Source organism: Glycine max, chromosome 2 (genome assembly GCF_000004515.6).
Source record: "Glycine max cultivar Williams 82 chromosome 2, Glycine_max_v4.0, whole genome shotgun sequence".
Classification (NCBI taxonomy): Eukaryota; Viridiplantae; Streptophyta; class Magnoliopsida; order Fabales; family Fabaceae; genus Glycine; species Glycine max.
The window spans coordinates 43,668,396-43,690,751 of record NC_016089.4 but is presented as its reverse complement, the minus strand read 5'-3'; the positions used below and the strand labels follow the sequence as shown (position 1 = coordinate 43,690,751).

Sequence of the window (22,356 nt, the reverse complement as noted above, 5' to 3'; positions counted from 1 at the left end):
ATTTCCCAAAAATTTGGAACCCTAATATGTAAATTAAGTTATCATCATGAGATACAAAGTCCTGGACGCAATCCCGTCTTGAATTCAATCCAGCCTCCATCTTAGACTATACACAAGTCACAACTGCAAAGAAAGAAGTAACCTCTGTTTTCTCTCACTCTGGAAGAAACAAACAAACAAACACTCAAATTCTCTTTCCTTCCACGCAGTAATCAATATTCAATCAACCTTTATGACACAGAAAACCCCAATCCCAAACAACACCCTCAGACCCTAATTACTTAAAAAAATTCAATTTTCTGTTATGGCGACTGATGCAAGGGCGAAGTTCCAAAACCCGGAATTCCGACCCGATTTCCACGCGGACTTAACGGTGTCAAGTCACGACGGCCTCCAGTTCTGGCAGTTTATGATCGCCGGATCCATCGCCGGCTGCGTCGAGCACATGGCCATGTTCCCCGTTGACACCGTCAAGACGCGAATGCAAGCCCTAGGCTCCTGCCCCGTCAAATCCGTAACGGTCCGTCACGCCCTCAAGACCATTCTCCAATCGGAAGGCCCGTCGGCCCTCTACCGCGGCATCGGCGCCATGGGCCTCGGCGCTGGGCCCGCCCACGCCGTCTACTTCTCCGTCTACGAAACCTGCAAGAAGAAATTCTCCGAGGGGAACCCCAGCAGCAACGCGGCGGCACACGCGGCGTCGGGCGTCTGCGCCACCGTGGCCAGCGACGCGGTGCTGACGCCGATGGACATGGTGAAGCAGAGGCTGCAGCTGGGGAACAGTGGGTACAAGGGGGTTTGGGACTGTGTGAAGAGGGTAATGAGTGAGGAAGGGTTTGGAGCGTTCTATGCGTCTTATAGGACCACTGTGTTGATGAATGCGCCGTTTACTGCTGTGCATTTCACGACGTATGAGGCCGCGAAACGAGGCCTCATGGAGGTCTCGCCGGAGAGTGTGGATGATGAGAGGCTGGTTGTGCACGCCACTGCTGGGGCTGCTGCTGGGGGTTTGGCTGCTGTGGTTACCACGCCGCTTGATGTCGTCAAGACTCAATTGCAGTGTCAGGTATAATTTTAATGCTGATTATTGATGTTGTTGTTGATATTTTGTGATTTTGACTTTTTCTTCCTTTAAGGTTCAGTATATGTATATGAACAATGTGCCTGTGGTGTGGGAAAAGAAGTGCATTGATTGAGGCTTAGGTTATGTATTACCATTCCTTTAATTCCACCTGTGCAAATATGGGATAATCATTTTGGCTTATGTTTCTTTTATGTTAGTTCTTTGTGCTTCTGTGGTTTTTTCATACAAAGCTATTCTTCTAGTACAGCAGAGAGGCTCTGGGAAAGAGTGAATCCAATGGAAAAAAAATTGATTAGAATGGGTGGAGGATGACTTTAGAAAACTTTGGGGGAACATTCTGCTCTAATAAGTAGTTTTAGTGTGATTTTTAGTTGGTTTTTGAGAAAGTCCAATGGAGTTAATTGATCCTTGTTGCCAACCCCATTTATTGGGATAGGCATCGACTGATTGGGTGTGAGTAATGGGACACACTGGGGATCAAAAGGCTGCCTCAGGTGCTCCAAAATGAGTTTTACTCTTGGGTCTGTTTTCTTAGGATTGCAGGGAGTTTTAGCTGCCTTGCTGTATTAGTTCTTTTTCTAAGTCTTTTCTGTTTTATAGGATTTGTTACTTCTCATCCTTCACGTAGTTGTACTTCACCATTTTCTTGCTGGTGAGTTGTCTTCCTCTATTTAAACAGAATTAAAAAAAAAAGGAAAGTGGATGCCAGTAGTCTTGTAGTGTATTTTGCTTAAGGATAGATTTATTAAAATGGTAAACTTTTTAAATAACATAACAGACACTTCTGGCATATGGTATAAATGTGCATCTATTCCGTTTATATGCGCTCCTTTGATAAAATATGACATATTCCCATCAACCAACATTAGGGGTGTGATTTTACCTATGGCTCTATGTAATTTTAATGCAAAGAGAGAGAGAGAGAGATGATAAAACTTAGACTTTACAATTTATACTTGAGTAACATAATAAGAAAAGAGTTATATTCAGGTGAACCGTTGGTACATGTGAGGAGCGAGAACTGAGTTGTAAAATAGAGAAAGGAAGTTCAATATAGATTTAATTAAGAAATTGATGACCAACAGACAAGGAAACCAACTGGAAAGATGGTAAGAGGATGAGAAAGTTGTAGGGTGTTGATCCCATAATAACCTTTTTAAGAATTATTGAAGTTTAGCTCTGTTAATTTCCATCCCCACCCCATCACTCGAGTCCTATGAAATTTAGAGCTTTAATCAGACAAAATGGTGTTCAATTGAAGTGCTGAAGATGATGGTACTAATGATTGATGATAATGTTTGAATTTGAATCGCTTCATATGTTCCTTTCAACTTTTGTTGCATTTTTTCTTATTAAAATAGGATGAGTTCATTTTATGATTCTGTAGAATCATATGTAGATTGTAGAGATGACAAGATCATTGTGTGTAGTTCAGCATCCTTATAAATTTATATCATCTTTTCATTGCTTATATGGGGATTGTTATAGATTTATAAGACCATACGTCACAGGAACCCAATATTTTCCAATCAAACAAAAAATGCTCCAAATTCGTTGAGGTTTCAGCACTCATGTCATGACTTTTATTACTATTATTATTATTATTTTTTCTATTGTGTACTATGGTGCTAATTAAGTTGATACTTTAACTGGAAATTGATTGTGTAACAACTTTTATTATATGAATTTGTTAGGCTTTATGAATGATGGTAAATCTGGGGAAATCATACGGCAAGTTTTTTAAGCCCTTTCTTTCCTTTCCTTGGATAGTAACTTGACCTGGTTGATGGTGCAGGGTGTCTGTGGTTGTGATAGGTTCACAAGTGGATCAATTGGGGATGTTATTAGAACAATAGTGAAAAAAGATGGTTACAGAGGGCTGATGCGAGGGTGGATTCCAAGGATGCTCTTTCATGCTCCTGCTGCTGCTATTTGCTGGTCTACATATGAAGCTGGAAAGTCCTTATTCCAAGATTTCAATCAGCAGAAAGACACTGGCACCGTTACCTAAATAACAGAGTTAGAATATACATCATTATTCGGTTCCGTTATAATAGATGATTCTGTCTGTCAAAATTGATAAAATGCTACAAACGGGGGCGTGAGCAAGCAAGCCTTTTCAAGTTATGCGTTCTAACCCCAAATAATATATACAGAAAGCATCGGATTAACCTACTAATGGAGAACTTGTTTTCTTGTACACATTGTCAGTTTTAATTATGATTTTTCCCCCGCCTTAGCTTTTTTGCTAGTTTCATTTAGACAGAACATTATTCCATGGAAACGCCTCTACGCCACATGAAATTTTTGCCTTAGTTTCATGCAGCTGTAAGTTTTAATTCTGTGAAAGATTATTTTGATATTCTGAAATTTTTAAGAGATTTCATTTCCTGGCTTAAACTATTATTTTTCTCTATCTTTTCCACTTTAGTTGTTCCTCTATTGAGAAGTCAGGTAGGAACGACTATTAACTTAATTGTGTTGATTATGTGTTTTCCATATTTTCTCTGATTAGATGATAGTTTTGACGATAAATATGCAGGGCTCATGAATCGAGCATAAAAGACGCAGGAGCTACAAAAGCAGCTTCTGCCGAATTCATGTCCAATAGTAACAAACGTTATTAAATTAGCTATATAACTTGATGTTAGCGAGTCATTTGGTTTAACTGATTGAAGGATATATATATATAAAATTTCAAACATGAAATGTATATGAATATTTAAATTTATTACATATTCACCTAGCCACCTTCTCACACTAAGTCTTAAACTCAATGTAATTAAATTAGGTCTTAAACCCTAATACCATTAAGTCATTGGCTTAAGTCATTCAACTGGATATATAAAATTAAATTCAAACTTGAAACGTATTTGACTATTACAATTCAATTACATATGCATTCAATCCAGATTTTCATCGATTCTTGCACACGGTTTTTTTTGTCTATATTCTCCCACAAAAGTCAAGAAAACCACCAGTTGATTATCCTTCGGGAGGCACCTATGGATTTGAACCAGTAGCTGTTTGCTGATGCATTAGAAGTGGGCTCTTTGAAAGCGTAGTATTATTGCATGTGTTTGTTCTCTTTTTTCTGTTTTTCTCAATACGTCACCAAAAAAGAATATTCTCCCCCAGTAGGGTATCACAATCAAGAATGTTTGAGCGAGAGAAAAATGAAAAGTTGAATGGTTGATGAGTTTATTTATGCAACTTGTTTCTTATATATGCAACAAAGCTCCTACATTTTTAAAAATAGTTTGATTCAATTTGTCGGACTTATCTAAAAAAAATGCCTGACATGTTTTGGGTGAACTAAAAACTAAACTAAACCACACTTAACAAGACATGCACAAAACCAAATTGAAATATAAAGTTTTTGTTTAAACACACCAAACTAGTAGGGCTGGGTTTGGAATAGCGTTTTAATCCACATTGAACGGAAAAAAATAATACACGTTCCAATGCAAAAACGCCAAAGCAACTAGACAGTTGCTTCTCCGTTGTATCTAGTTTAATACCAAAATCAATTTCACATTCTATAGCGTGCATTCTAATGTAACATTTGTGATGATTAAGATTACTTTACCTACATATATTTATCTTCAATGGTTAAAAATCAATTCTAACAATTTTTAAAACAACAAAGACACTAATTCTTTTGAATGTTTTGGTTTAGTCTATGAACACCCAATAACATACACAAGATATCCTCATCCTTTAAGAGGCACAAAATGCTTTAAGAGGTTAGTCATGTCAAGAGTTTGAAATAGAACAAATATCATTAGTTAGAGAGTGACAGAGGAAGCTAGATGAGGTTAATCAATCCAAACATTCGAGCAATTTAGAATGGGACTGGTTAATGTAATATTTGATAATGCAACTGATTCAGAAGTATACAATATTTACATTATTTACCCTCCTCCTTTCCCTTCTTGTTGTATACCCTATTTTCACTATGTTTCAGTATCTGCCTTGAAATTTCTCTCACAGGATTTTTTTGGTTGCCAAAATTGGTATACTGTTTCCCCTCTATCTTCACGAGTAACAAGTGACTTGCATAGGTCAATGGGTATTGCATATTTTTGCCAATGTTGGACTTCACTAGTTGGATGCCCCTACCTCCTGCAAAAGCACAGTAGAAATATATATATCAATGGAGATTTTGCTTTTAGTTCCTACTAAATCACTAATATGTTAAATACTTCATTTTTAAGACATGAACCACAACTAAGATTCTCCACTATATTCCATTCCCAAGGATAATTAGACAACTATTACCAAGAACCACAACACATTCAAAACAAGTTGGGAATTATTAATTATAACAGGTCAAAGTAACATTATACGATAGTAAAAAAATGTGTTTTTAGTCACTATATTTTGGGTCAAACATGGTGAAGGAACTAAGAACACGTGGATTTAAACCCTCTTAATTAATGAAAACATGAATTCTTAGAAATGAGGGACTAAATCCACATGTTTTTTAAAGTTTAAGGACCAAATTTATTGATATGAAAGTGAAGGGACCTTGACTATATTTGATAAAAAATATAGGGACTAAAAACTCATTTTTCCCTAAAAAAAACATCGGCAAAATGAAAATGACCCTTCTACTTTTGTAGCCAGCCAATTGAGTTCCTAGTCATGATCGACATGGGGTCAAAACTACATAATACAGGCTTGTTTAAACAATAAAATTAATTATTTTAACTTTTGAGGTTTTTCACATAATTAAGGTTTTAAAGGCTAGGGTGAGAGAAGCAAAGATCCTAAACATGCCATGGAAATATGGAATTAGCACAATGCAGAACAGGAGCCCATCCATAATTCTCAGATAGGAGTTTGGCAATTGCTACCATACACGACATGAATCAAAGCCTTATCCCCCTAGATATTGTGGGCTACATGGCTTGAACAATATTATTGGGGCTTATTGAAAACCAAATTTTCAATAAATCCATCAAAACCAGAAATCAATAATTTCAAAATAGTGATAAAATTTCATGATTCAATTATTTTCTTCTCTTCTTTTTCTGATTGGTTTTCTAACATGTTGCTTACTTTATAGCAGTGCATATACTATTTTCTCTTACTTTATTTAATTATTACTTCATTTTGCTCACCAAGAGGTATATGGAGTCAAAGAATGAACTGTATAAACCTAAGAGCCAGGGGGATTCCTATTGGGTGGAAAGTTTCAACTTGCAAATATCATAACACTAAAGTATATTGTCAAAAATAACAATTACTTTCCAATTTTCAATTGAATCTGTAACACAACAATCAATCAGTCAACAAGCAACTTGAAATTTAATATACCTGTTGAATCATTTGTTTTTCTCTTAAGTATATGCAGCAGCTTGAAGTTCACTGTGTCTGTCCCTTTTGCACCTTATAACTCTTGCTTTATCGTCTATAATTTCTAGAACCTGGAAAATATGAATTCAACTATAAATTCCAAAAACTATTTTAAGTCAATCAAGATTGTAAAGAAACAGGAACTGGCTACATGATAAATTGAATTTACTAATTTACATAGTTCCCCACAAAAAAGCCAAGGCTTTTCTATGGGAAGTGAGCACTCGGAAGTCCAGAAGAAAGGTTCAGAAGCATGTGATTATGGCTTATAATATTTAGTATATAACCAAAAGTATTTAACTTCAATTGACTCAGCCACAGAAATGTTTAGCTGAGGGTTGTAAATATTAAATTAAGGAGAATATGCTCGTTGATTTGTTTTACCTCTGGTCTTGAATTCAGAACTCCACTGGACATTCCAACATCTACACGCCAGATACTACAATTGTATTTACTGCAGAAAGAAAATAACTGATTTCAATTAATATAATTATTCCATCCACAATGAACTAAAGGAGATATGTATTTTCCATTTAAATTTAAAGTATAGTAAAAGAAAAATTATCGAGATTTTAGACTTGAGGTTATTTTAGCGATGTTTAAATAGATATATTCTCTTACCAATTTACACCTATAGTTTGAGGAGTATGCCCAACCACCATTGCCTTAGCACCAACTGCTTGCAGTGTCTCATCAAGAATGGAACATACCTGGGAATCAAATTTAGTTTCAAAATATCAATACATATCAGCTTGAAACAGAAATCCATTAAACTGCTAAGGATCTTAGCAAACAAATCAAGAAACATTTGATATAGCGGCACAAAAGTCCCCATGCTAGTTTAAATGGGTTATGACATTCTTTAGGAACACTAATGAGAAAATGTTGCGGAAAGATGGCACCAAGAAGTTTGTTTTCAGGAAAGACTAATTGCATTTTTTGAGATGTTAGATGACCATTGCGGGCATGAAAAAAACTTGCAATTTCTTGGACGCACAATGTAACGATTCATGTTTCTCTAAGAAATACCAGATATAAAGCTCATCAGTTAATTAATGTTTTCTATTACCAGGTAACTTCTTTGTTGCATTATCTCTGTTTTGTCACACTAAGTCATTGTTTCCAAGTTTGTTTGTTTGTTTGTTTAGTTATAGAGGTGCTTTGTTCTTTTTTTTTTTTTTTTTTTTATGATAGGAGTTTTGTTCTTTTATTTTAACTCAGGGGAGTACCTTTTGTAGGTTTATCCTTATCCTTCTGCAGAAGTACATTTGAGTCCCTAGAACTTCTGAGTATTAACTCACCCTTGGCCTCATAATATGGATTAAATAAGAAAGCAGGAATAGATCCCGGTGTAAAGTAAAAGTTAGACATATATGTAAACCATTCATTAGAAAAGGAAAACAGAAAAAGGATAATTGCACTGACCATAAAATCTTATACATTCAAGGGGGGCAGGGTTAGTTACCACGTTTCTATTAACTCCACACATGATCTTCCTATTAGTTAAAGAATACTGTTACAATCTCTTCAGTAGACTTACCTGTTTGTCTTGATAGTCCACTAAATCTAGTGTGTCTCTTGAGTATAAACGATTCCAAACAACGCTATCATAACCCCGAGTGGCAATGAAAGGCTTTTTGTGAATATTGTCATCCTCATGCTGACCTCTCATCCACTCAGACACTTCTTTATTCATCCTCTCTAAGCCATATGCAACTACAGAAAACGAAGACAATAATATCAAGCATTGGAATCAAGGTAGAACAAAATTGAAACAGGCAACCATAGAGCATTACATATAGTAGATACTGCTCAAGTAAAAAAAAAAATCCATCTCAAGTTAAACAAAATGAAAAGAGAAAAATGCCACAAAGTATTTACCATGGTGAGGAAGAAGTCCACCATGACAGAAGACCCAGTCATTGACCTTAAGTACAACAGCATGCCTTGCAAGCTCACGTGCAAGAAGCCCACCGGGCCTAAAGAGGATTGATCTGGCAATGACTCCCTTTTGCCTCTGTCTTAATAATTGGAAAACTTCATCAAAAAACAATAGAAAATCATATTCAGAATAACATAGAGTTTCGTTTTGAAATAAGAAAACTTATCTTGTACTTATAATGAGACAGTATTCCTATATGATCCCAGACAAATACTAGGGCATGATCATACAGCTCTCTAAAATTTACCTTTATTAGCTTTTTATCAAGAGGAAAATTTTATTGATTCCAAATTATCTAAATATCTTGAGTGAGTTCAAAAGATGATATTTACAATAGTTCAAATTATCTATATTTTATCTCTAAAATTTACCTCTATATGATTTTATTATAATTTAATCTGTTTTCCTTCAGTTTACCTATACACATAGAAAATATCCTAAATCTGTCAAATGTACATTTGATTATGTCTAGCAAATCATAACTGTGAAGGGATGAGTACAGTTAGATGTAAAACAATTCATGTGCTATCACCAAATAGTTTAAGCTTTTGGGGTAATTGGTTCATGATTTGGTATCAAAATCTTGTAACCATGTGATATAAAGTTCAACTCTCATTGCCCTAGTTTTAGGATAGCTCGTTTTGCAATTCTTTTTCTAGTATTTTGATATGTTGATTTGGGAGTAGGGATACAATTCTTTTTTGGGGGGTAATTCAACCAAAGCAATTTGAAAGAGGAATTTGTGCTTGGTGACAATAAAAATATATAATAACTTAAAGAAGTACATGTGAGTGGGACAGAAATTTATAGTACCTCCAATAAATTCCATGGTCCCCAATAACTTTTTGACATTGTTCGATCTTCTTTCCACCTTTCAGAGACATCAACCCAAGCAGTAAAAGTTTCTTCCCAGTTGTCTTCGGAACCATTGATATATTCTAAGAAATCATTACACTCATCAAATCCCCCAGAGTCAACATATCTGAAATCCCCTTCCACATTCATGGTCTCATGATTTCCATTTACCTAGATGAAGTGCATTGAGTTATGGAAATTTACTTCAAGACAAAGACAATAGCTGAAAAATAATGAACCAGTTTCTTCTGACTTTACACATAATTTCTACTTAGATTTTGATGAAAACAGAAACTTTATAACATGACAAGGGAAACCATGCTATAATGCACTAGGAATTATCATTTCCATGGTCATGCTGTCTGTAACATTTAGTTAATAGACATAGGAACTTGAATATTTATAATTCTGTACACCAGTACTTAAACTTTTCAAGTTTAAAGTCACCAATGACAAACCTGAAACACAGCTCCACCTTTTGCTTTTGCCTGTTTATCCAATGATCGTAGCAAGGACAAGATAGCAATTTCATCTTCTCCTCGATCTAGTATATCTCCAAGTTGAACCAACACCTAGAGCATGGAGAAAAAATAAATTCATGTTACAACCTCTCAATTCTATGATATTCGTTTATTTTCTACTTTTGCCAGAAATGAAGATAGTCGATGACAATAAAGATTGGGTGATTTCTTCTGTTCAAGTTTGAGCATTTCTTAACTTAGTCCTTTCAACAATTTTTACTACGTTAAATGATAGTATTCAATAGAGGCTATTGATTCCAATTAAAACTAAGACCAATCCATTTTGATAAACAGTGAGCATACAGTTTCTCCACCAGTCCATAAGTCTTGACCATCAGAGCTCAATACACCAGCCATTTCAAGTGCAGACCTAGCTTGCTTAAGATCTCCATGTAGGTCTCCAACTATGCAAGGAAATTAGCTTTAATAAGACATAAATGACAGACAACATGCAATGAAAATCAAAACAAGGTTAGAAAATGATCAGCAAGAACACCATCGTATCCACAGAAACTCTTCATCACTTTCATTGCGACAATTTATATCAAAGTTCCAGAATATAAGGCTATATAGAGAACGAAAATAACTATCCATAGGAGCTACAAAAGTCAACAAAAACAATTATTAGTAACTAGTAAAGAAGTGCATTTCAGCATTTGTGATTGTATAGAGTATCCATCAGGAAACACTAGAGACACATAAGACTGGGAGCGATATGCTAGAGATTGCATAGAAAAATTTCAAAAACAAAGCTAAACACAGATTTAGGCATTAGCTTGTGGTAGGTCAACACTTAAGTTCTTCAACTTTAACCGGAATATCATTAAGCTGCATATATAAGGTTTGGTTATTCTTCTTCTAAAGTCATAGTCCATATGATCTACATTGTTAGCGACTAATATATTATCAAACCACCAATGTTTAAGATCGACACTCCTCCTAATAATATTTTTCCATACACATGGAATCAAGATCAAACACAAAAACCAAACATTCAATTGACCTTAGTCTCTTACTTTCAAAGCAACACAAAATCAGTGTATAATCCATATTATCACCATGCAAATTAAACAGTTCCAAACATTCAGCCAAAATTATAAACTTTAAACATGCCTGCCGGGTCCTACCTAGGGTAAAACCAAAAACTAACTACATAATATTCATCAGAACCTTTTGCATTTCTCTGTTTTATTTTAAAGCAACAACAGCAAAAGAACAATTCAAGGCTTTGCTAATAAGCATATTCAAAACCAAACAGATGCCACAAAAACAAAGTTGGAATAAGAAAAGCAAACCAGCAAGAATTCTGCGACCCGGAGCAGAAACAAAAGTTGGGGGGTCTCCACTGACAACAATGGGTTTCAAGTCACTAAGATTGTTGTTGTTGTTATGAAGAAGCAAAGAAGGATAAGAAGAAAGAGAAGTTTCAGTTGGTTTGCGAGGAAGAGAAGATGGTGGGACTGGTAATGAGTTTAGACACAGTGATGCCATGTCTTGTGAAGATCATTTGCTAATTGTATGCTATGTTATGTTCCCGTTGATGACACTGCTTTGAATGAAACCAGAAAAAGGACACACTTTTCTGACACGAAACTCACACAAAGCTCCTTAGCCAAGCATTTGGTACATGTGTTCGTTTCCCGTACGTGAGAACTGAGAGAAGATAAAGCTTTTAATGTGCCTCTACTGTGTGGTTGCTTACTAGCTTCATAGTTTTTTTTTTTCTTTCATTTTTTATTTATTTGGATATTAAAAACAAAGGAAAATTGATTTTACTTATTAACATGTTAAAAATAAGAAATAAAAATTGATTTATTTTAAATGGTGGCATATTTTTCGCTCTTTTTTTTAAGGAAACAGAAATAAATAAAAGGATATAATTAATTACAATTTTCTAATTATATTTTCATTTACAAAATAAAAAATTAAACATCAGAATCAAATAAAATCTCCATATCTGTTAATAATATAAATGAGTTAATTGATATGGATGCTTTAAATTTACGTAATGACATGTTTTTTTTATGATAAGATTTTGGACTATTATTGATGAAAAAGTAATGACGTGTTATTATTTATTACTCCTTTAAAGTGACATAATTGCATTTTAGAGAACAAAGTACAATAGTGATCCTTAATTAAAAAAATAATGGTTAAGATTACCCTAAAAAATTAATGGTTTAGAATATCACATATTGTCCGTTTTTTCATAGTAATTCTGAATTTTTTTAAGTAATCAATTAGAATATCACTTATTATCCTTTTTTTCGTTGTAATTCTGAGATTTTTTTTTTTAAGTAATCAACGAGCCAAATTTGTGGCCGGATTTGAACGGGCCATCGTCTGATTTGAAGGGGCCAGATTTGGGGCTGACATTTTAAACGGACTATTTAGTATTTATAATTCTAAAATAACCCGCTCATAAAAAAATATCCAAACATTTATTTTAATTCAAAAAGATTTAAAAACATTAAAAAAAATTAATTCATAAAATATTATAGAATTTTTATTTTTGTGTTGATAAAAATATTTTTTCCTTTAATCCTTAATTTTACTCAAATATTGTATTTTTTCATTTCTATTAATATATTTTTCCGGTAACAAATAATGTCACATAAATCATTTTTTCCTGTGGCATAACCTGGCTATGGCATCTCATTATTTAATGGAACAGATCTAATAACATTTTTTAAAGAAAGATTTATAACATATTTAAGTCTTTTAAAAATTATAAAATATAAAATTATATATAAGATAACAAATTTAGTAAAATAACATATCTTTCATAATTTTTTTTATAGATATTCAATTTTACTAATCCAATAATTGCATTAAAAAATCTGAAGAAGTAAATCAAATTTATAAATTTTCAAACAACTTAAAAACTAACAAAAAGAAATGTTATATAATATAGTCATAAATCACGATGATAAATTTATTATTTTTTACAAAAATTACTTTAAAATCTATCTTCAAGCATACTTTAAAAGTAATTTTAGTTTATTATCGGACTAAGATTACTTTTTCTAAAATCATTTGAATCATAAATTAACCTTTTCAACCTCAATTTTTTTCGGAATCAATATGACTAAAATTAATGCTAAAACTCAGAAGCATCCAACCTCCAACAAGATAGATTTGGATAAGTGCCCTCCTCATATCCTGTGATTCAAACATTGTAAATATGAATTCTCGGCTCTTACGATCAAGATATTTGAGAATGGGATCCAGCACTCTGGCTAGAAGACTATAACTCTGGTTTGGCACCCTGTAATACATGCGAAAGAAAATCATTGATATTAGTTTCTGATGACCCACCACTTGCAATTGCACCATGACATAACTGCTTCAGCTCTCTGCTTCTTTTCCTCATATCTCTCACTTCATCACTACCCAGATGCATGAATTTTCTAATAAGACTAGCAATTTCATCTTTTGTTATCAAAGTGTCCTCTTTAACCTTTGTCCTCACCCTCCACCCCACCTTCCATTCCTCTACTATCAACTTACCATTAAGGGGTTGGTCCATAAATATTGGAAAGGTCAGAAAAGGAACACCACTAAAAACACCTTCTCTGGTGGAATTCCACCCACAATGAGACCAAAACCCTCCAATAGCATGATGCTGCAACACTCTCAATTGATCACACCATTGCAAAACTAGTCCCTTATCTCCACAAATATCTTTCAACCTATCATTCTCTCCGCGCTGCACCCACAAGAACCGAACGCCACTTTCGCGAACACCAGCTGCAATTTCATCAATTTGTTCATTGGAAACCGATAGAAAGCTCCCTTGAGAAATGTATAACACAGAGCCAGAGGGTTGGTTCTCAAGCCATTGAAAGTAGCCAAGTTCATGGTCAGCAAAATTAGAGAAATCAATGTGGCCATTGCCGAAATAAGGTATTACAGGGCCAACAGTGTAAATGGGTATAGAGAGTTCTGATTTCAAAGCATCAATAGCTTGAGGCTCAAGTTCGTATATGGAAGGAAATAACAGATATTGCGCCTTCTGCACCCATGGTATAACATTCAAGGCCAATTCCAACAATTTTCGGCTGCGCCAGTTTTCATCGTTAAGGGGAAAATCTGCCAGACGAATTGACGAGTTCCCCGGAATATAATCCACACGTTTCTCACCGTCTTCTGTTGCAAACATTTGAACAACATAAGCCTTCAAATATCAAGTTAATATACTGTATGAAATATAAATAATTTATGTAGTGACTAGTGAGTAGTGACATTGTGCAGGACCTTAATGGCATGGTGACACTTTCGACAAAAGGCTTACTCATAATATTATTGTTAAACCGTAAATAATTTTACTCACAAATTATTGTTAAACATTAAATAATTCAAGATAGTTCCTAAATATTAGAGGAACTCTCTGAAGAGGTTGTCTCCAAGAATTGTCAACCAAATAGAGTTTTAGTAGCAGCTAGGTGAATCAATCTCACTTTCATATAAAAAGTATGAAAATTAACTCCAAATTGCTTCATCGTCACTTGTATCAGCTCACATTACACTTGATGCTAAGGTGTTCACTTTTATAATAAAATTATATGAAAGATTTTAATTGGATAATACTATAACAGTGTAAAAAGTGTTTATTTTTATATATTGAGATTTAAAGTTTAATTTTAAGCTGGAGATCGTTAGGTGAACCTATCAAACAGCACGAATTATTCTAAAATATTCATGAATAAATAAATACTTATTTTGGGTTCCTTGAAGTGAAGTGGTTATAAATTAATCTTAAAAGATGAAAAAATTAAATTTATAAAAATAAATATTTTATCTTTTGAAACTAATATCTTATTTATCCAAATATTTTTCATTTATATGGTTTTGTGGTGAGTAGAAAGTAACTGACCCGATACATTTACAGGGTAGTGGCCATTTTGCTGGAGAAGATGGTAGTGTTTGAAGACAGCGAAAACCGACGCAGACATTGGCCAAAACGACGCCACGGGAATGTTTCTACTATTGGCAACGCGAACCACCCAGAAGAGGTAAGTGTCGTATATGATTAGCGTTGGGAGCGGCTGAAGGCGATGGAGTAACTCTTCAAAGGGAGCTTCCATTTTGGTCATAACGGATTCAAAGAAGCCGACGAAGTCGCTGGCTCGACCGTGTTCGGAGGGAATAACGTTGGGGATAGTGGCGAATCCGATGTTGTCGGGTTTGGGCTCGGAGCCTATGAAGCCGAGCCATTCCTCGGTGACCACGAAGCTTACGAGGATGTCGGAGTTCTTGGAGAGGAGCAGCTTGCAGAGGTTCATCATGGGGTTGACGTGGCCTCGTCCTGGGTATGGCACTGCCACCACGTGGCTGGCGGTGATTGGTAGAACTTGAATGCAATCGTCCATGGAGATAAAGGGTGTCTAGGAAAATAGGGAGAGAAGATTTTGGAAAAGTGAAAGGAGAACTGTTTTTAACTTTTTTATATTTTTGTTTTTACTTCCAGGTTGGTGAATCTGAACTCTAAGAAGTTAATTTGTATCAGAATTCTTAATTAATTAGTTCCAGGTGGACCCCTGGAAGAATTAAGGAATTCTTGTGCTGCTCATGGCTCAATCGACGAAATACGAGGATTTTATGGGTAGAGAATAGATTTTTTTTTTAATCTATACAAAACAAAGATAGTATTAAATAATTTATATATTATTTTATATTTAATTAATTGAATTAGATTTTTTTTAATAGAATAAAGTGTTGATATTTGAGTTCAAAATAAAAGTACTGATATTTGTTCCATTAAAATTTTAGGTCCATTGTCCATCCAATATACTTGATTAACTGCATGTATAAATATGATTAATCTTATTTTATTAGTAGTTAAAAATATATAATACAATTTAAAATTTAATAAATATTGATATGTAGTTAAGAGTTGGTTAAATTGACATGCAAGTATTATTGGTCCTAAGGCATGTTTGGAGGGGTGATGACAATAAACTTATGATAAAAGGGGTACAAAATACATACTTCAATGTGAGGAGGGATACACTTGGTGATGCATACACTGCCATCAGGTATTATCACATGCCTTCGTGAAACCGTGAAGCTAATGGTGGATGTTGGGTTCACGGCACTTGGGTTGTAACTGCAAGCGCTCAACAAGGACGTTGAGAAGTGGATAAAAACTTATGAGCCAACTCTAAAGATACCATCATGACCTATGAAGCAAGGATAAGTGGACTCCTGTCAAATACATCAAACTCAATCCGGACATGTCGGTGTCGTGTCGGGTACCGGACATGACAAAGGACTAGGGTGTCCGTGCTTCATAGATCATGACAATTGGGAGCAATTCGCTGAATCTTGTGTTCAGCATCATCTCTAAAATGTCTGAGTCATTGCACGAGCTGAATCTGCAGTTAGACTCAGAGATTTTTGTTCTGGATGGCATGTCGTTCGCAACCGATGTTAAAGAGGTTCGAAAGAGATTGGATATTTTAATGGAGTGTGCAGGCAACAGTTGACGACGGAGGAACTCATCAGATTACCCGGCAAGTCATGAACTACATCCATCATATTTGCACATCTTTTGGGAACACTGTCCAAGAATACACCATGGTTCCTGGTAGAGAGGGAAATTCTTCATTTTCTGTGCAGATAGCCAAGATGATAAAGTTGTTAAAGAGCATTTTGGAAGCCAAGTCCAGAGACTACGCTGACCCTGTATTGGGCTATGTTTTATGATCAATAATCTGACATACATGCGACAAGAGGCGTATAATTTGGCATCCGTTGTGAACATAACCATTTTGGACGATGATTGGTTCCGTAAAAACAGAGCAAAGCTGGAACAAAATTGTAAACTCTATCAAAGTAGCTCATGGAATAAGATGCTTGAATTTTTTAAGCTAGAGAGAATGAGTCAGTGGCGCCTAATGTGGTGGCGGAGTCAATGAAAGATAAGCACAATTTGTTCAACAATCACTTTGAGGAGATATGCAACGTTCAATCTACATGGATTGTCTCTGATAAGCAACTAAGGGAACAAATAATAAAATACATAGACAGCATCTTGTTGCTAGCATATGGAAAATTTACTGACTGATTCCATGATGTTTTTGGTAAGCATGCTTATGAGTATTTGAGTACGGAATTGTAGGCATTCTAAATTATCTTGGTAATTTGTTTCTTCTAAGTGAGTAGATGAATCCAATGCTGGAAGAGAAGGAAAGGACATCGATGTTCGCATGGATTTAGAATAGAAAAAAGTTACTGTCACAAGTTCAGTGTTCTAAAATATGTTTTCTTGTTTCTCTTTAACTTTTATTACTATTTCCTTCAAACATACTCTCTTGATTTTTTTTGAGAAAAATGTAAATTATATTAAATCCAAAATGATACAACAATAAATGGAGCATACCCCATAGCTAGAGAAAATAAAAAACCTCCCTAATACAAGAAAATCTATATCAAGATGTTAAAACAAATGCAACATGTGCGCTTGTTTATACATAAGAAACTTAATCTTGCTAATAACCTCTATTATAGAAAATTGATAATCTTCAAAAATCAGCTTGTAGCTTGTTCCTAGACAGCCAAATGCAGTAGACTGTAATTGCTATAGTCAGACAACATAATTTTCCTTGAACACCTGATGTGGATCTGCCCCTAATTAAAGAGTCAGTAATGCGCTGTAAATAAGTGAAACGCCTGCGGAAAGAAGCCAAATCACGAATGTGGGCCCAAACTTGAAGAGATTTCCTGCAAGAAAAGAACAAATGAGCATTTGACTCAACCTCATTTGAACATAAAGGGCAGAGGGAACCTTTGTTCAAAAAAGCAACTTTGTCAAGAGTAAGCAGCTGGTTCCTTTTAGCAAGCCACAGGATGAAAGACATCTTAGGGGAGATTGCTGGGTTCATATAACAGAACACCAACTAACAGTAGGTTTGACACCTCTAATGTATTCATAGACTTTGCCAACAAACAATTGTTCATTGGTGCTCCAAGATTGAATCCTCTTTTTGGCCTCTTCCGTACTTAGCTCTTTGGAGATAATAAAGTCTCTTATTTGAATGGTTTTCTTTATCAAAACTGAATCTGATGAAGAAGTATTGTAATTTCATACATCGCTCCCTCTGAAATAGTAATGGTGAACCCACCGAACCCATAGAGAATCTTTCTTACAATGAAAGTTTCACACGATACGGGAAAGAAGCGCAAGGTTCCAGTCCTTGAGATTAAAAAGGCCTAAACTCCCTTCTTTTTTCGGAGAACAAACTACTGACCAAGCAACCAAAGGCTTCTTTTTGCCAATGTCCGCTTTGCCCCACAGAAAATTACGGCACGAAGCGTTGATCCGGTCTAGAACAGATTACAGCAAAGAAAAAATCTTCATCCAAAAATTCACACTTCCTTGAATAACTGCTCTGATAAACTCTTGATCTCATTATTATTTGATCTTAATAATAAAAAGAATTAAGCCCAAACTACAAAGTTCACACGGTCCTTTAGCCATTGAGGCATTTGGGTTTTTCTCTTGGATCCCTTCGCCATTGTTGCAACTTGTTGGACTTCACTTTTACTGGACTAGATATCAGTGTTTTTGTACAATATGCATCAAACTGATTTATTTCAATAAAATGAAAAATGGGGCATTGGTTCTTTGTAGTGCATTTATTTGGAAACAACATGAACAAACCAATGACGTGAAAGTCAATAACCACCAAAATGTAATACTAATATAATTGAAATTGAAAATGAGTGCATAATCTACAAGGTGTTCATGGAATCAATGTTTGTCTGCATTAAATCCCCAACAAAGGCATTCAAATCAGTTACAGCTGACCCGCCATTTGTAATTGCACGACGACATATCTGCCGAAGAGTTTTGGATCTTTCCCTGATTTCCCTTGCATGCTCACTGTTCAAATCCAAAAATTTCTGTACCAGCATTACAATTTCATCTTTCTTCACCAAAGTATTATTCACGTTAACATCTTCATTCACCCTCCACCCAACCTTCCAATCCTCTACTATCATCTTACTATCAATTGGTTGGTCCATAATTATTGGGAAGGTCAAAAACGGAACCCCAGCAAGCACACCTTCTTTGGTTGAATTCCACCCACAATGAGACCAAAAACCACCAATAGAAGAATGAGACAACACTCTCAATTGGTCACACCATGTCACAACTAACCCTTTGCTACCACAAATCTCTTTCAACCTTGAAGCCTCACTACGGGCCACCCACAAGAACCGAATGTCACTTTCCCTCAAAGCAAATGCAATCTCATCAACTTGAGCTCTTGAAACCGAGAAATAGCTTCCTTGTGAGATGTAAAGAACAGAACGATCGGGTTGTGCATCTAACCACTCCATGTAGCTATGACTAGTGCCATTTGTGGTGCTCAAAGTTGGATTTTTTTCGAGGCTAAAATAAGGTATGGCAGGGCCAATAGTGTATATGGGCAATGACAACTCTGCTTTTAAGACATCAATGGCTTGAGGTTCGAGCTCATAAATGGAAGTGATTAAAAGATGCTGTGCTTTGGAAACCCACTCGAAACCTTTCAGGCTTATTTGCAGCAATTGCTTACTGCGGCAACTACCATCGTTTAGAGGAAAATCCACGAGCCGCATTGAGGAAATTCCAGGAATATAATCCACACGTTCACCACCGTTTTCTGGCTTGCATCAGTTAAGCAAAACATTCATAACTTTCATATCTTCAAATATCAAAATTAAAATCTAATACTGTACAAGTTCAAATAAATTTTTTGTATCTAAATAAGGGACATGTTGATAAATCGATCTAATACAATGAAAATAGCAAAGGCCGATAAAAAAAATATAAAAAATTAAACAAATAGTATAAATTTAAAGAGCTATAATATTATTAGTACTACTTTAATAATTATGTACGATTCTGTTAGTATGAAAAATTTCCATTATCAATCAATAAAAAATCATTATTAATATAATTTTTTTTAAATAAACAAATATATATATATATATATATATATATATATATATATATATATATATATATATATATATATATATTAAATATTAGGTACCAAAAGGGTAATACATAGCACAGCAATGTCATAAACAAAAGGGATATGAAGTATATATGCCACTAATTGATATAAATACAACATAATCCCAATGACAAAGCCCAAAAACATAGGAAGAAATGGACAAACCAATAACACCAAATATATCTACTGCAACAACCATACACGAGCACAGCAGCAAATAAGTTGCAATACAAAACCAGTCTCCATTAAGTGAGCTAAGACACCCTTCCACCAAGGCATGCACGTGTGTTGCTAGCCCACTGGACAAATGAGTAATTGAAAGATGTCTCATATTGTGAGAGCCAAGACCAAGAGACAAAGGTGATTTCTTCAATTAATTTGCTTCCATCAACCATCTAATTGTTAAATATCACCGCATTTCTTTTCTTCCATGCACAAAAAGCCACAAGACACCGTATAGTTTGCCACCATGCACCCGTATCTCTTGAAGTACCTAGACTTGTGTTTTGCCAAAAAAAGATCAACTATGGACAATGCAAGGTAAAACTGTTGCAAAGTCATCACTAACCCAAGACTACATCTTCCAAATAGTCGCCACCACATAGCATGTTGAGAAGAGATGTTGTGCCGACTCCACTTCTTGTTGAAAAAAGGAGCAAAGGGTCTCATCATTATCAATAATGTTTCTCCTACACAAGTTATCCTTAGTTGGTAGCCGGTTTCTCAACAACCTCCAAATGAAGAACAAAGCCTTTCTCGGTGCTTTGATACGCCACAAAAGAGAAAATATTTCCTCCTCCTCCCGCGGACTCACAATAGAAATAATCCAATTGTATGCCGAATGTGAATTATAGACCCCGTTGTTATTCCCACTCCAAAGCCACGAGTCCTTTTCACCAAAATGTCCAACAATTACTTCTCTCTCCCACTCAAAGCATTCTCTTCTCCACACCAATTCCCGTCTCCACCCATCTTCATACCACTCTCACATCTTGCCAACAACCTCATCCTTTTGATTGGTGAGGATAAAAAGCCTAGGAAACAAGTCTATAAGTTTTTTTCCCTCCACGCATTCATCATGCCAAAACTTAGTCTTATCACCTACCCCAACTTTCCACTCAACACCTTTATGAAACCATCCCTCCCCATCTATTCTCCCACAAATTTTCTTTAAATCTTTCTACCCATAAATAGTACTTTTAAGGTAATTATTCTAAGATTTAAGTTTATCGTGATGCATCACAGTTTGTAATTAAACGATTGTAAAACTTCTTTACACCGTATGTATGTAGATTATTTACTCTTTTTCCATATCAGTTAGTTGCGTAATCACTCAATACAAGTATGTGTATGCATGTGATACATGTTTATTTTATATAAATAAAATTTGTAATAAAATAATTAATTTAAAAAATATGTAAATTATATTATCAGTAAAAATAAATAGATAATTTTATACATATAAATTATTTATATTATAATATAAAATAAAATAATCTATAACTATTGATATTTTTTATTAAATATATTGAAATTCAATTTAGAAATAAAGATTAAAATGATATATAAAAATACATAAAAAGAATAAGAAGAATTCCTAAATACGTTCTTATAGAAGAAAAAATCTAAAGCAATATTATTGTTAAATAAAATATATAGAAAGGATAAAGACTAAATAAAATACAAGGACTAAAATAAGAAAAGAAAAAAAATAACCAAATAAAAATGATTTAATCCATAATTTTATGATACTATAAATTTCATTTGAGTTCAATGGTACAGTGTAAAATTAGTGTATATTTTATTTTATTTTTATAATAATTAAACTAAAAGCAAACATGTAAATATATCTGTTTTTTTTTTAATAGCATGGAGATATATCTATGAGTTTACCTTTCGGTTGAAAAAATTACCTGACAAATTGACGGGGTAATGTCCATTTTGTACCAAAAGGTGATGGTGGTGGAGCACAGAGAAAATAGACGCCGACATGGTCCAAAACGACGCAACCGGAATATTCCTCCGGTTTCCAACAGCGACCGCCCAGTACAGAAAAGTATCAGGCACGATGGCGGTAGGCGGCGGCTGAAGGCGGTTGAGTAGCTCCTCAAAAGGCACTTCCATTTTGGTCATGACAGCTTCCATAAAGCCGGGGTGGTCGTTTGCGCGAGTGAGTTCGGAGGGAATAACGTTGGGGATTGTGGCGTATCTGATGCTGTCGGGTTTTGGGTCGGAGCCGATGAAGCCGAGCCATTCCTCGGTGACCACGAAAGTTACGAGGATGATTCCGGTGTTGTTGGAGACAAGCAGCTTGCAGAAGTTCATCATGGGGTTGATGTGGCCGCGAGCAGGGTAGGGCATGGCCACGAGGTGGCAGCCACAAGTTGATAATGATGGAGATTCCATGAAAATTATTAGGGATTGGTTTTGTTGGAAGAAGAAGAAGAAAGAAAGTTGAAACTTATAAATCACATTGGCCTTTCATTTAAGTTTAATTTTTTTAAAAAAATTCTTAGGTTACAAATTATACTACTATTAGTATTATTTTTGTTAATTTGTTAATAAAAATACAAGATTATGTAA

At 34.9% G+C, this 22,356-nt stretch overlaps 4 protein-coding genes across 6 annotated transcripts; 1 reads left to right on the top strand and 3 right to left on the bottom strand.

Annotated features, from left to right (window-relative positions):
* LOC100804832 (mitoferrin) lies at positions 1-3,484 on the top strand. Of its 2 annotated transcripts, none has more exons than XM_003519222.5 (2): positions 1-1,066; positions 2,880-3,484. In XM_003519222.5, the coding sequence occupies exons 1-2, from the start codon at positions 305-307 to the stop codon at positions 3,093-3,095; spliced, it is 978 nt and encodes a 325-aa protein (XP_003519270.1). In that variant the 5' UTR covers positions 1-304; the 3' UTR covers positions 3,096-3,484. The 2 variants fall into 2 exon arrangements, with proteins under 2 accessions (XP_003519270.1, XP_040864397.1); XM_041008463.1 differs by lacking the exon at positions 2,880-3,484 and adding an exon at positions 1,685-2,853 and having other exon boundaries at positions 35-1,066.
* A 1,338-nt stretch (positions 3,485-4,822) lies between these two features.
* Positions 4,823-11,334, bottom strand: LOC100804302 (uncharacterized). The gene is made up of 10 exons (NM_001254435.2): positions 11,059-11,334; positions 10,067-10,167; positions 9,701-9,814; positions 9,201-9,413; positions 8,327-8,462; positions 7,986-8,161; positions 7,067-7,155; positions 6,830-6,899; positions 6,407-6,516; positions 4,823-5,209 (listed from the first exon to the last, which is right to left on the bottom strand). Exons 1-9 carry the CDS (start codon positions 11,252-11,254, stop codon positions 6,430-6,432), a joined length of 1,182 nt encoding a protein of 393 aa, NP_001241364.1. The 5' UTR covers positions 11,255-11,334; the 3' UTR covers positions 4,823-5,209; positions 6,407-6,429.
* Positions 11,335-12,811: 1,477 nt separating this feature from the next.
* Positions 12,812-15,605, bottom strand: LOC100815143 (UDP-glycosyltransferase 87A1). 2 transcript variants are annotated; one of them, XM_006575363.4, is made up of 2 exons: positions 14,640-15,605; positions 12,812-13,909 (listed from the first exon to the last, which is right to left on the bottom strand). In XM_006575363.4, the coding sequence occupies exons 1-2, from the start codon at positions 15,133-15,135 to the stop codon at positions 13,011-13,013; spliced, it is 1,395 nt and encodes a 464-aa protein (XP_006575426.1). In that variant the 5' UTR covers positions 15,136-15,605; the 3' UTR covers positions 12,812-13,010. The 2 variants fall into 2 exon arrangements, with proteins under 2 accessions (XP_006575426.1, XP_003518324.1); XM_003518276.5 differs by having other exon boundaries at positions 12,812-13,912; positions 14,640-15,472.
* A 2,841-nt stretch (positions 15,606-18,446) lies between these two features.
* LOC100814618 (UDP-glycosyltransferase 87A1) lies at positions 18,447-22,256 on the bottom strand. Its single transcript, XM_003518275.5, has 2 exons — positions 21,687-22,256; positions 18,447-19,416 (listed from the first exon to the last, which is right to left on the bottom strand). The coding sequence occupies exons 1-2, from the start codon at positions 22,177-22,179 to the stop codon at positions 18,500-18,502; spliced, it is 1,410 nt and encodes a 469-aa protein (XP_003518323.1). The 5' UTR covers positions 22,180-22,256; the 3' UTR covers positions 18,447-18,499.
* Between the last annotated feature and the right edge of the window lie 100 nt (positions 22,257-22,356).